This window comes from Octodon degus, unplaced genomic scaffold, assembly GCF_000260255.1.
Source record: "Octodon degus isolate 3935 unplaced genomic scaffold, OctDeg1.0 scaffold00122, whole genome shotgun sequence".
Classification (NCBI taxonomy): Eukaryota; Metazoa; Chordata; class Mammalia; order Rodentia; family Octodontidae; genus Octodon; species Octodon degus.
Window position 1 is genome coordinate 1,490,822 of NW_004524698.1, and position 13,780 is coordinate 1,504,601.

General features: G+C 35.4%; 1 protein-coding gene across 1 annotated transcript in view; it reads right to left on the bottom strand.

Moving 5' to 3' along the window:
• Window positions 1-13,780, bottom strand: part of Vwa8 (von Willebrand factor A domain containing 8) — a 441,297-nt gene that overhangs the window by 185,374 nt on the left and 242,143 nt on the right. Inside the window, exons 27-28 of the mRNA XM_023700137.1 lie at window positions 1,167-1,275; window positions 423-429 (exon numbers count right to left, since the gene is read on the bottom strand). Coding sequence (XP_023555905.1) covers window positions 423-429; window positions 1,167-1,275 — 116 coding nt within the window. The remainder of the gene's footprint in view (window positions 1-422; window positions 430-1,166; window positions 1,276-13,780) is intronic.

Genomic DNA, 13,780 nt, shown 5'->3' on the forward strand with positions numbered 1-13,780 from the left:
GATAATTATTCAATATAAACATAAGAGGAAGTAATTTAATAATGTCATGAATATTCATATTGAGTACTTAGACATGACTTCCTGCAAGAACTTCACAGATGTGACTAACATTTAAATGACTTGCATGCCCTACCGTCCTTAACCAAAAATATTTGAGGTAGACATTGGCATTGCGTCTTCTTCACTTTCATCTAGTCTACACCTCTGGGACTAGAAGATAAATCTGCATTCCTCTTACTCCCTTGAGAAATATTCTGCAAATGATTTAGGTTCTGCTAAACACTCATGCATGAGATCTGGAAGGCAGAGAGAAGTGGGGATTTTTCTCCAGCAACAGACAAAGAAACTTTTATAATTATGAGCCAAGATTCTATGTTCTACTGCAGACACTGACAAACTATGGCCCACAAGCCAAGTCTTACTCATTGCCTGTTTTTATAAATAAAATTTTAGTGAATCTCAGCCACATTCATTTGTTTGTGTATTGCTTGCCATGGTTGCTTCTGCATTTTGATCACAGAGCGGTGTAGTTGCAACAGAATCTGTATGACCACAAAGCCTACAATATTTACTTTTTGGTCATTTACAGAAAAAGTTTGCTGATGGTGCTTTCCTGTGTAGCCCCCAGCAGCGGGTTTGGTAGCATAAACAGAAACCCTGACTTTGAAACTTAAGTCCATTGTTACCGGATGACTTCTGTTCCTCTTGCCCTTTCTACTGGGTTTACAAACAACTATTTTCCCATGGTAAACTCCTTTCTTTTTGAAATATCAGAGTAATTTCTATTATAGCTAGTGCCCATATTCCTTTCTTTTATTAATTCACATGAAGACAGTATCCATCAACAATGTGTGTCTAAGAAGATTCAAAAAATTCAAAAAGCACAAAGTTTTAATCCTGTTAGCAAACACAAGTAAAGTCAGTATCACAGTCATCCTAGGAAAACATACAACAGGCTGATGAAATCTGCTGAAACGCAGATCACCTCCTAGAAATTCAATCTGGCCATTTGGAATTACTTATAGTAAGTTCCTTGGAGGCCAGGGCTGATTTGAAAGAGCAAAAGCTAAAAATATTACAAGTCATATCTGAGACTGTGTGGATTTTCTAAGTGAAAATGTGGACAAGTTTGTAAAATTTTAAGAAGAAATAACAAAAATATTAACCTTTATGTCTATAAGACGAGTTTCTGCTGGACACAAGAGTTTTTGCTTTCCATTGCTTGCATGGCCAGTTGTCCAGTAGCCCATGAAGGTCTGCTCTGGCAGAGGCAACCTGTCAATGATTAGAAAAGTAAGCATTCTTTTCCTTATCTCCAAATCAAAAGAAAAAAGTAATGAGCCACTTATTAGCAACTGCAAAAACAAATTTGAAGAATGTTTCACTTAGAAGTGAATTCTATTCATTTTGCTTAAAATGTAGTATATAAAATCACTGATTTTTGGAATATATACTAAGATGAAAAAGATACTACATTTTAGAAACTCAGAAGGTAAGGTCCTAACCCACTTTTATCTTAAAAATAAAAACTAAGCTTTATATATTTTTCCTTGAATTGAGAAAGTATTTAGAAATTTAATACATAAATTTCTGGTAGGGCTTTAAAAACACTGGAGAATCTGTCAGATTTCACAGTCTATTCTTTCCAATTTATAATCAAGTAATAACCAGTATATAATAATACTAATACCTATATTTATAAATTGTATAGGCAAGTTTTCTTGACTGTACTTTAAGATCTTGGTATTTTCTGATTTTGAATTAATAAATAATATATATACAGAAATGTTCACATAAATAAATGTATCACTTAAAAAATAAATAAATGTATCACTTAGCTTTGAACACACCCACGTAACTAATAACCAAAGTAGACTATCCCCAACACCCAGGTGCCCTTTTGGGACCACCTTTTGTTGTTACCCCTGCCAAGAAAGCTACTATCCTGACTTCTAATTGACTTTTTTTTTTTTTTTTTTTGCGGAACTGGGGATTGAACTCAGGCCTCTGCGCTTGCCAGAGAAGCACTTATTCCACTGAACCGTCTCCCCGGCCCCAAATTGACTCATTTTGTGTGTTTATTTCAAACAGTTTTCAATAAAGTGATTTACCAAAGCAAATATGGCAAACACTGAAGTATAGGACTACAAACAATATGAAAATAAAGACTTTACTTCTTAATCATTCCTTTATTTGAATCTTTTTAAAAAGGAAATTATGACATACTTTAATTCATTAGGAATTTCATATTCCATAATAAATTAAGGAAAAAAAAGATTCAAAGAGAAGTTGGGGATATAGCTCAGTAGCACAGTGCCAGACCTGCAAGTATGAGGTCTTGAGTTCAATTCCCGATATTAAAAATAAATAAATAAAAGATTCAAAGGAGAAAAGGGAACTAGGATGAAGGAAAGGAGAAAGGAAAGAAGGGGAAAGGAAGAAAAATTAAAAATATATTATTAGTGTCTCTTAGTTCATTGAAAAGGAAAGTTTGTGCTAATTTTGATTGGAGAACTTTTTATGCCCTCTGAAGATTACAGTATGGAGTGTATTAGCTCTTGTTATTGTTCTATTATTATTTCAAAATTCTGCTTTACTTTCTTCCATAAAAGGAAAATATTCATAGTTAAAAAGTCTTTAAAAAATGCACGTGTTTACAATTGAAATGTGTGCTTCAAATGAGTTGAATGATCACTAAAAGATGACACACTTATATTTAGAAATCATTTTATTTTCAGTGAAAAAGTAGTCTGTCATAGTGCCATACGCTTAATAAAACCACGTAAAATAAGGACTAACCATTCTGGTGGAATATGCTTTTTACTGCTTTTAAATGCTAACATTTGACATAAAAAGAAAGAATAAAATTTACATTACAATTGTGAGTTATATGACAACACATGACTTTCATGTACCTGAGCTATACATTTTTAAGTACGTTTACTATTTTTCTGATCAGTGGCTTACTTTCAGCTTTTTATTAGAAAAGAATATTTTGTGTGAGGAGGTACTGATTTGGGACTGTCTCTTGATTATGTTCTCTTTTGAAGGTACTAAAAATGCATTTCTGGATCAACATTAGCAGATCTTGAAAATATATCCTACACTGGGAATGCTCTCTTCCAGTTTAGAAATGAGCTGTGTTCCTCACTTGCTTTCATCAACTCATGAAAGGAGAACTAGCTCTCCAAATGCTACAGAAAGAAATAAAGGGAGGAGACACAGTAATTTCCCTTTAGCATAGAAGGCATCCTATAACAGAATACAAACAGATTTGGTGTTTAGTTCTGGTTCTTTCATTAACTAGCTATGCAAGAGAAATGTCATCTAATTTCTCAGTACTAATTTCTTCATCTATAAGTGAAAGGAATGATCTATGAGCTTCCTTATCAGTTGGGGAGAATTTATGATGATCAAGGAAATAAGAACAAGAAAGTTGCAGTTGGATTAAAGATCTTTCAATACCTTGGTACTGCAGATTGAAAAATAAACAATAGAACAACAATATCTACACTTCCTAATATAAAGTTACACTTTATAAAGGAAAAAACCCCTCAAAACACATTCCAAACCAGTTCTCTGAAGAACAACAGAAAAGTTACACATCTTGAAATCTAACTGAAAGTGAAGAATTGCTTTAAAAAATGTTCCTTGGGGGGCCAGGGAGATGGCTCAGTAGAATAAGAGCTTCCATGGCAAGCTCAAGGGCCTGAGTTCAATTCCCAGTTTGCAAAAAAATAAAAATAAAAAAAGTTCCTTGGTTGGTACCTAGCTTAAAAAATGGATTTGGGGCCAGGAGTGTAGCTCAGTGGTAGAACACTTTGCCAAACAACATGCATGAGGCCCTGGGTTCAATCTCTAGCATGGCAAAAAAAAAAAAAAAATTAATGTATCTATTAATAATTTTATAACAACATTGAGATGCTTATGAAAAAAATAACTTTCATTCATTTGAGTAAAAGTAACTTTGCCTAATTTACAGTTTCTACAGATGATGCCAAGGTTGTTTATAAAATGAGCTTTGAACTTGCCAACTCATTCTAAATAACAGTCATGAAAATTACAGGCTGCCTATTTCTATATAAAAATAGCACTAGCTGTTTGGTTGGCAGAGTATGAAAAGGACCTTCAGGTATCCCATATAGAACCTCTTCTAAAGATACAGAACAAGATGCTATTGGAAATAATGAGTCTGAAAGACACATACACAGTGTATTCTGAATTATACATCAAACTGACTCCATCCCATTCCTTGGTAATGTGACTGCTGTCTCTACCATCTTGCTGTGGATGCTCAGATGGCCAACTGAGGTAAACCACAGACCCACATTTTACTTTCCCTGCTAAGCCCTCCCAAAAATCTGTGGAAAAATATGATCATTCTGATTTTCTCCCCTTTAGTAAATTAGTAGTGAGGGAGAAAGGAGAAGCAATACAGTTGGGTGCCTGAGCAAGCCTTGTAATTTGAAGCATAATCAAGATAAATTTTGAGGTAACACTGAACTACTAACTGATTAGCAACAGGGTTTCCATTCTGTTATGACAATCAGTCATCTAATTCTGCCTAAACTTAAGTTTTTATATCTGATTTGATTGAAACAATACTGGCATTTTCCATGTTTTTAAGATCCTGTCACATGTATTGTTTAACTTTGTTAGAATCCTAGCTGAATGGTGTCTGGATTTGATTCTAAGTGGTGAGGAGGATGACTTTAAAGCCTTTAAATAGCAGTACTTTTATTTTCAGTGTCATTCATAAATTTATGTTTTTAAAAATGGTATGTTTCAACTCAAATGTTGTGATGTTTCTTAATCCCTTGTGGAAGTAATAATAAAGATCACGAAGTACAAGTTTTCACTAAAAGAAAGGTAATTGTCAAAATTATGACTCAAGTCAAATTGTAGTGCTTAAGCTAGTTACAGAAAGAAACTTTTTTCTAAACACACACATAATTCCTAACCCAATATATATGAGCACCAAAGTCAGGTAACCTCATCTGAACAGGATGCGAGTGACTTGTCTTAGACTGCTTCCATAAAGAGGTGAGCTGCAGTTTTAAAGAGTATGTCCTGTCAAATTTCTGCCTTCTCTGGACCTTTGCCAATACTATTTACGGTGTATGAAAGAGAACACATGAAAAAGATTTGGATCTTTCTAGGGGCATTATGCAATTGGAAGTTGTTGACATACCTATTATCAACAATTCCTAAAACGTTTCCTTACCAGAAGAACTTCTAATTTCCATGGAAATAATAGAACCCTTCAGGGTAGTTCTACTGCCTGAAGAGCTCAACAATTACTACCATCTTTGAAAAGAAAAAGAATGATTCCAATTTTAGTGGACCTCAATTATTTCTAATGTTTTAAATCTTACTTCTGGAAGAAAAAAAAAAAAAAGAAAGAAAAAATGGGTCAGGTTGCCCAACTGTACACTGAAGACTTTCATAGAATATTCCTGACAAATACTTTTAGCTTCGGCTCTAACCCTTTCTCTTACTCTCTAGGAAAACTGTATCTGTCTCATCTTGAAACTTCTGGTTGCTCGAAAACATATTATTATATTTTTATGCTTCTTCAAGACCATCGCCTTGCCCAGAATTTCTTTCTGCTACTGTCCCTTTGGTGAGATCCTGCTAATTCTTAAGACCCAAGTCAAATGTAAGTTTCCTTTGCATCCTCTCCCAGATTCCTTTCTGAGCAGGATGGATCTCTTGCTCTTCTGAGATCAGTATAAACTCTTAGAGCTCTATAAAATCTATAATCTTCAAACTTAAGACATGAGAAAGATTACAATTTTCAGAAGAGTAGGTCATAACTGAACCTATGAATTTCCTGATAAATACTTTTATATTTACAATAAAAAGTCAGCTCATTAATGAAAATATAAAAGCTTCTTGAAACATACATAATTAATAATATTGAGTGCAACTATTCACAGTAATGTCCTTCCTTTTTTTATCCTTCCTTGTTTACTAGAGAATTTAGGATCTTCCTTTCTTATAGTCTCACATATTGCAGACAAACTAATTTCTGCTTTGCTACAAATGATACATTCCTGAGCATGTGGATGTATTTTTTCTTTCTGTGCCTGGTTCTGCACTTGATGTTTTGGCTTTCATTTTGTAGCTTAAGACTTATGTGCTTCTGTCACCTAGATCCTGCAAAGGTTGCAGAAATTCAGGATGATCTGGAGGCATGAGATGAAAAAGATTTGGGAAATTTGTTATATTCTTGGAGGGCACTTCTTACATCTACTCCCCAGTCCCAGGATGACACTGTGCAGTCTCAGTGCTCTTGCCCAGCACTATTCTGTGCCAGAGCAGATGCTGTCAGCTTGCTCCACACATCTCTGGCTTTCTTCTTCCTCGTAGGAGTTGCCAGACTACAATTCTGGCGTATGGGTTTCCTTTCTTTATCTTTTGTCAAGTTTCACTGCATAAGTGTCTTCTCTTTTTCTGACATCTGCTTTACCAACTGCATCTAAGTGTTTCTGAATCTTATGTTCTTTCCTTTTCTAATCAAAGATCCTGAGAACTAAAAATTTCCCAGTAGTTTAAAATGTTTTTCCAGAAAAATTCCTATCCTTGCCATAAAAAATCTTAGGAAATAAAACTGTTTGAATATAACACTGTACTATAAGCTTGATAGGTTTGTATGTTTTCCTTAATAAATTGTTGATTGATTTGAGAGGAAAGCTTACATCTTCTCACCTGACTCTCAGGCATTTAAGATCCACTGTTGCTGCCATCTAACTTTCACTGTTGTCACTCTTTCCTGTGCCACAGTTACAATGTGGTCCTTATTTGTCATTACTTGAGTTTCTGCAACTGTTCCCTACAGCCTATATCACTGCTTTTCAGATAATTATCTTTGGAAAACAAAACAGGGCTTTCCTCAAGAATGAACCCAGCCATGTTCCTCTCTGGCACAGAGCTCTGCTATGACTGCTGGCTCTTCTCACAGTAGTGTCACCACCCAGTATGACCTCACCTAACCCAGAGTGTTACTCACCAGATTACTTGCACTATGCAAAGTAAAGAAGTGTTCTGCTTGAAGTGTTTGCCCCTCCTGTATTCACCTGGGGGAAATCTAGGTCCTTTAAAGATTTAGCTTCTTCCACCTCAATGACTCCTGTCAAGGGCAGATGGGCAGCAATCCTACTTCCTGTGTAACCTCTTGTGTGCAGCTCTGATATAACACAAGTTGTTCTTTACTTAGCTCTTTCTCAATTAACTGTGGTCTTCTTGAAGGTAGACACTGGGTTTTTATCTTGATAAATCTTACTATCCAACTAGTGCTTACCATTAGGGTGTATCTGGTAAACGACCAGATGTCTAGCTACATTATAACTATCAACATGTTGAACAATTTGTTTTCTCATTACAAGGGCAAGTTGTAAACCAGCATGTAAGATCTTTCCTGCTGTGTTCTGACTCATGCCTTATCATTTTCTTACCTCAGAAGATTCTCCACATTAAGCTATTTTGCAGGTATATTTAGAGAGGTGACTACAGCAAAGATTAGGGATTTCTCTCCAGCTGGGTGTCAGGCTTTTTTTTTTTTTAATAAAACCTCATTTACAAAAGCTTAAAGGATGAAGAATAATCTTGTGAGACTGCTTAAGATGCAAATGAAAGAAAATTCATACGTCTTGACAACTTCTATGCAGATTGGATACACTAAATTTTTTTTGCAGTCCTGTGAAGAAACTAAAAGCAAATGAAAGAAATGGCTGTGAAGCTTCTTTATAATACAGCAAGAGAAGATGGGACAAAGACTATAAAAATATAAAACCCAACACCACCCTTCTTATAATAGCTCTGAGATGTCATTATGTAGGCTTATTATTTTTGGAAACTAAAAGTTCTTTTATGAAGGGAAAATAAATCATTATGTAGAGTGGAACTGCATACCTTAGAACTCCATAATCAACACAGTGAACTTTTGGGGAAAAACTCACTACAAAAAGAAAATTTTAAATTATAGCATATAATAATTTGGGCAAAGGCAAGAAAATCTCAAAGCTATAAGCAGACAGTATTTTACTTTAAAGGGATAAATAGTAACCTGAATCATTCCTACTTCCAAGTAGAAATGTAATGAAATTACTCCAAGGACAGGGCCTAGCTGGGGATGTTATTTTTGTTGTTTATGGCACTCTGAAGTCCTCATAGTTGTTTTCTCTTAGAGAAGTAGTTGCTATTGATGGCTCAACAATGGTGCATCTTATGATTCTAGCACTCAGGAGGCTGAGGCAGCAGGACGGTCACAAGTTGAGGCCAGTATGGGGTACATAGTGAGTTTCAGGTGAGCCTGACTATACAGGGAGACCCTGTTTAAAAACAAAACCCTGAAAGTCAAATTTAGAGACTTTTTTTTTTAAAAACAACTTCAAAAGAGGTGAGGCTGGTGAAGCCGTCTGCAAATACATATAGCTGGCAGTGTTCCGAAAAGAGGAGCCCTGAGGATGCTCCCACGATTCACACTGCAGTGGCATGCAGATGGCTTCCCTAATGGAAAACAGTTCCTGCTCCCTACACTGGGGACTCAACTATCATACGGCGGCGCTGGTTGATGAGGTAATGAATGACCAGTGATATAAAGAAGAAGTGTTACTATTTATTTCGCTTCCGTATTCAGTCATAGAGAGTAGGTCACAAAATCTAAGATCTGGAAAGATGCTAGCTAATTGAATCACCTCTGGTACCTGCCCAAAAGATTTGCCTGGATCTGACTAGACTCAACTGACAGAAGTTACACTGATGGTTTCTCTTGGTTTGTCTAGCCCATTTTGACCAAGAGAGAGACCAAAGCTCAGTTATAATGACTTACAAGCTTCTTATATGGACACAGGTTATGGACAGTGACTTATGACTCACCATTTACAGCTGACAATGTGAATGACTGCAGTTTTGAGGATGGTAATACTAAGTAAAGCATTCTATGTAGAAGAAACTTTAAAAAGAATTGTTCTATTCATGTTGAAATATTTGTGAGAGCTACCACTTTTTTGCTGTACATTTAAAATCCTTATTAGAGGAAAAAAGATTTAAGAAAACTTGCTCCTATCTCACAGGAAAAATGTTTTGATTTGCTTTTGGAATTAAATACAATGTCAGAAATTTAAAGGAAACAGTGATTAAAACAATGGGTCTAGCTGTTAATACAAATACAGCATATACATTGTTTGATATAAGTCCTAAGATGGTAGGAAACAGATTTTTAAAGATAAGCATAATTTCCATTATCTTTGAAATCTCAATATCCAATTTTGTACTGCATTGTTTTTCTGCTGTGAATAGTAGCATAAACAAAAAGATAGGTTTTGAAACCAAACAATCTGTAGTTGAATTCCTCATCCTGCCATTTATTAGTTACTTGATACATTGATCAGTTACCTAATATAGTTACTAATAAATTAGCTGCAATTTCTTAATCTGTAAAACAGATTCAACCACATATACATACAAACATCTAATATTCAATAGGTTAAAAAAAAAAAAACAGAAGAAAATGTAGGTAAAAGTTAATATTTGTGGGCCGGGGAGATGGCTCAGTAGAATAAGTGCTTGCCTGGCAAGCGCAAGGGCCTGAGTTCAATCCTCGGTTCCAAAAAAATAAGAAAAGTTGATAAGTTGATATGTGTAAAGTGCTTAGGATATTTAGCGAAGGACTTGGTAGATACTAGCCAACTTTACAATTGCTGCTTTAAAATTGTGCTACTGGGGACAGGGCTAGATGTAGCTCAGTGGTATAGCTGTTGGATGCTCACAAGTGTAAGCCCCTGAATTTAATCTCCAGTATTTAAAAACAAGCTTTATTTTTATGTTACTTCCTGCCAGCACATTGTCTTTTTTATGTGGGGGTGCTACACCCCATAGAAATGCCTCTCCTCAGCCAATGGTAAAGATGCCAACATTCTACACCTAAGGTCAGCCCTGCAATTAATGTGTCTAAGCTTTGCTAGATGGGCGATAAAGGTCCCAAGAAAGAGCAATTCCAGAATAGACTTTCACTTCAAACTTACTTCATTTAAATAAAAAAAAAACAAAAAAATTGCAGTGACCATAGTGTAAGTGGATGTTTAAAAAATAAAATAAAGAAAATAATGCATGGCTACAAAACTGAAATATTACATAAAGCCCTCCTGTCTTCTTCCTCAAACCTTACTTGTAAAGAGTCACCCTTGCTGCCATCATTTTTAAACTGTTTAAAATGTGAACCCATTAAACACATGTAATAAAAACCCTAGGTATGGTTCTAGAGCTCCTCAATTCAAAGTTAACTTGTTTGGCCTTAAAATATAAGAATTTAGAACATTTTCAATAAAGTATTTAAAAGCAGGAGAAGAATGCCTAACAACAGGCCCTCTGAGGAGTAATGAGAGACTCTGGAAAGGTTCTTCACCAGGCTCTGGGACACTTGCAAAGTGGAGTGACACACAGCAGTCATTTTTAGATGTGCAGTCTATAGGAGAGAACATTTTTTTATGTCTAAAAAGCATAATGACATTTACACATATGCATAAAAACACACAATGTTGATATTAACGTCTTTACTCTTTATGTGAGTACCTCGTAATATCTGTGGATCTGCTTATTGCCATGAGATGAACTACTTTAAGCTTAAAATAGAAGGAATGGAGAAAAGGGAGAAATAAGCGGGAAAAATCATACAGAATTAAATCATCTTCATTGCAGATAAATTCTCAACAAATAAATTTGAAAATAAATGTTTTAGAAAGAATCCCATTTCATGAAAATATGCCTTCTATTAAAACAAAAAGCTTAGAAAAATTAAAATGATTGTAAATCAGTATTTCTCAGTATGTCAACTAATAGACAAGTATAGGAAAAAGTCCAGAAGTATTTAACAGGTATTTCTTGACCGTAAAATTATGAAGTTCTCATTTTTCTTTTATTTATAAAATAACATTTTTTATTCCATAAACCTGTCTCATAAAGAAAACCTACATATAAAAATCTTTTTAATGTCTTAAAGTTTTAATTCTACTTAAATAATAATAATGAATGACTGCCATATCAGAGCTATTTTTCCCAATGTCAAACAGGCAGTAAGTGCTTTATGGAAAAAAAAAATGGCTTAAAAAATAAACTAAGAAGCATTGAAAAAGAAATCAACAGAGTCAAGGGCAAAGAATTTGGACTTAAAAGAATAATCACTTAAATGTTTTACAGATGTGTGCTTCTCACAGAGAACAGAAAGACAACATGAAGATAACTTTAGGGGGTAGAGAGAATTTCTGTGTATGTTTGACTCATTTAATAATGAGCACAATTTTTAAGAAGAAACCAATTTGTGTCCCAAATCATGAAGGAAGGGTGGCCATTTCACTTCTTATCTATAGGAGGCATACAATGTTTTCTAGGTTCTAATGTTTCTAAATAAACTGTTTCAGCTTATTTCAAGATCCTCCATTATGTTACATAAAAAGAAAAAGTTGAATGGGAATGAAAAGTTCTCTAAAGTGATCCTGTTGTAGCAAGTGTCTGTATTAATCTGCTTTTTGAGTTATTTTTCATTCTGAATTATGGATAAAATCCAAGAATGTGAATTTGTTACAACTATCTGAAAAATAAGAATACGTATATATGTACATGACATCATGGTCCACAATGATTTCCAAGTTTATCACCTAAAATCCCAAAGTCTTTTTAAACACAAACAATTAATTTTCATTCTCCAAACAATAAATCTGACTTAGAAATTGCCTATACTTTTCATAGCAATATGCTTACACATCACTAAGGAATGAAATTAATATTACAGATACTAAATATTAAGGCAGCATTAATCCTGCTTTCTAACCACAAGAAAGTTAAACGATCTCTCTGTGTCTCACACTGTTCATCTACAAAATACAATTACATATTGTAATGGCTGTCTACATAGCTAATTCTGATTGTAGTACTACAACCCAGGAATACATTTATAGATTTGGAAGTAGAGCTACATTACAGCCCTATATCATTACGTATTAGTCAGCTTTTCGTGGCTGGGACAAAATAATTGACACCTAAAGCTTGGAGGAGGATTTATTTTTGGCTCATGGTTTCAGAAGTTTCAGTTCATGGTCAGCTGGATTCAAAGCAGGAACATCATGACAGAAGGGCATGGCGAACAAAGCTGCTCACTTCATGGTGGCTGGAAAGTATGACACAGGGAAGAGCACTCCAGGGCAAGGGGCAGGGACCAGATGTTGTCCCCAACATCATGTCCTCATGCTCATCCAGACATACACACAAATGCACTTCATTGATCTCTCAAACCAGTATCATATCACAATGAGATTAACCAACACAGTGAGGCTTTTATGAATAAATGAATGCAGCTAGAGACCATACTCATAAGTGAAATAAACCAGATCCACATGTGAAAACATCACACTATCTCCCTAGTATAAGATGCTGAAAGAGTAAATAAGATCCAAAAGGTACAACAGATATTATGTAATGGGAAGAAACTATTCAAAAGGAAAGCGAAATTAGGATTATGGAAAGGAGAAATGAAAAAAAGAAGGGTGAAAAAATATATATGTATATACACAAGATAGCTTGGATAATTACACTGCCAATTTCTACTGGCTTATTATTATATTTATTTATTTGTATTTTTTTAGTAAGGGTCTACAGGGCCTACAGGATCTCACTACTTAGATTGGACTCAGTGATCTGCCTGTGCTCAGCCTCCCAGTTGCCGTCTCAGTGCGTCCCGGGGACAGTGCCTACACTGTCTACCCATTTATTTAAAGGACTGGTTAATGTTTAATAGTTTTTCTTCTTTTTAATTATTTTTGGCCTTTTTTTTAAAAAAAACAATTTGGTGTACTTACATCTGGTAATCTGAACAACTAATCTGATATTTTAAAAAAATTATGGCTGAACCTTGGTGTTTGCAGTCACTGCCTGTCCTGCTTGGATTCCTAGAGGTCTGTTCCTGTCACCTGAGTCTGCACGTGGTCTGATGTGTGAGTGAGATGACCCAGGGACTGCCGGATCCTGAATAGACCCAGAGCACAGGCCCAGTGTGTGAGAGGAACTGGGTCGCCAGATCCTGAATTGACCCAGAGCACAGGCCCAGTGTGTGAATGAGACTGCCTGGGGCCCACTGGATCCTCATTTGACCTAGAGTGCAGGCCCAGCACAGAAACCTTCAGCAGAACTCCCTGCAAAGAGGCTAGAGGCAAGACCTACCTGGCTGATTCAGGAGCAGAACATCTTGCCAGAGTGACAGAAAGGGCTCAGCTCTAATGGCTGCAACAGAAAGAAGTGGAGCACAACAGCCAAATCCAAGCAACACCAACTTGGAGGAATCTGAACGTCGTAGATCCGGACCTGGTATTAAGGTAATAACTCTATCTAAGCCCTATATCAAAGGTCAGAAAACAGTGGTATACAAAATGAAAAAGAGAAGGAACAAAATGCAGTCTCAGGCCCTGAGTCCACCCAGTACAAATGCAGAAGACACTAGTATTGAGGAAACTGGAAACCACACACTGGATATCTCTGAAATAATAGCATTGACAGTAAAGAAACAACTGCAGAAAAGCATAGAAGACATCAGATCAGAAATAATTTCTGAATTAAAAAATGTAGTGATAACTATAATCAAAGAAGTACTAAGTGCTTCTAAAGAATACACTGATAAAAAATAGATCAGAATATTAAAATGATGGAATCTTTGAATAAGCAATTTAGGAGAGAAATAGAATATATGAAACAGGTTCAAAGTGATATACAGGAAATTAAAACTTCAATC